At 36.6% G+C, this 752-nt stretch overlaps 1 protein-coding gene across 1 annotated transcript in view; it reads left to right on the top strand.

Moving 5' to 3' along the window:
* LOC107490465 (uncharacterized) overlaps positions 1-639 on the top strand; it is a 2,300-nt gene extending 1,661 nt beyond the window's left edge. Inside the window, exons 2-3 of the mRNA XM_021143973.1 lie at positions 414-585; positions 636-639. Coding sequence (XP_020999632.1) covers positions 414-585; positions 636-639 — 176 coding nt within the window. The remainder of the gene's footprint in view (positions 1-413; positions 586-635) is intronic.
* Positions 640-752: the final 113 nt, after the last annotated feature.

Below are 752 nucleotides of genomic sequence, written 5' to 3'. Positions count from 1 at the left end.
TTTTTTTTTTTAGTAAATTTGAATTTCGTTGAATGTTTTTGTTGTTTGAACTCTATTCGTATGATCTTTTATTTGTGAGTGAATTCATTGCCTAATGTCAAGGACTTCATTTTCTCTCATCAGTTATTAGACAAGGTATTGATCAATAGAAAATAATGTAAATTTTTTATTATGGTACATCTTTCTCTCAATTCCTTTTCTGTTTTAAAGAGTTACATTTTCCCTTTGCATTAATTGACTTTAAGGAAGGTTTGCTCTTTGCATTAATGGTGTTTTCTGACCTGTTTTGCCTCTAGAAATAACATGAGAAATTTGCACAAATTCAAAGATTGAATAAACTGTAAAATGCTTCCTGTATTTCATTATGCTTATTTTGTCCCAAAGACTGGCTTTGACTTTTTCGTGGGTCTCAGGTATGAGGAGGCCTTCAGGGGGTAGTTGGCTGTCTGTGAGTCAAGGGATTGTAGAGGATACGTCTGATCTTGTATCTGGTTTTGCAACAATTGGCGATGGGTTGAGTGAATCTATTGACTATCCAAATGAATATTGGGACTCTGATGAATATGACGATGATGATGATGTTGGGTACATGAGACAACCCATTGAGGATGAGGCCTGGTTTTTGGCACATGAAGTTGATTACCCTAGTGACAATGAAAAGGGGACCACACATGGAAGTGTTCCAGATCCTCAAGAAAGAGGTCCGGCCAAAGATGACGATGATGATCAGTCTTTTGCTGAGGAGGATTCTT

This window comes from Arachis duranensis, chromosome 5 (assembly GCF_000817695.3).
Source record: "Arachis duranensis cultivar V14167 chromosome 5, aradu.V14167.gnm2.J7QH, whole genome shotgun sequence".
NCBI lineage: Eukaryota > Viridiplantae > Streptophyta > Magnoliopsida > Fabales > Fabaceae > Arachis > Arachis duranensis.
The sequence above is the reverse complement of the archived record's forward strand: the minus strand, read 5'-3'. Positions and strand labels throughout refer to the sequence as shown.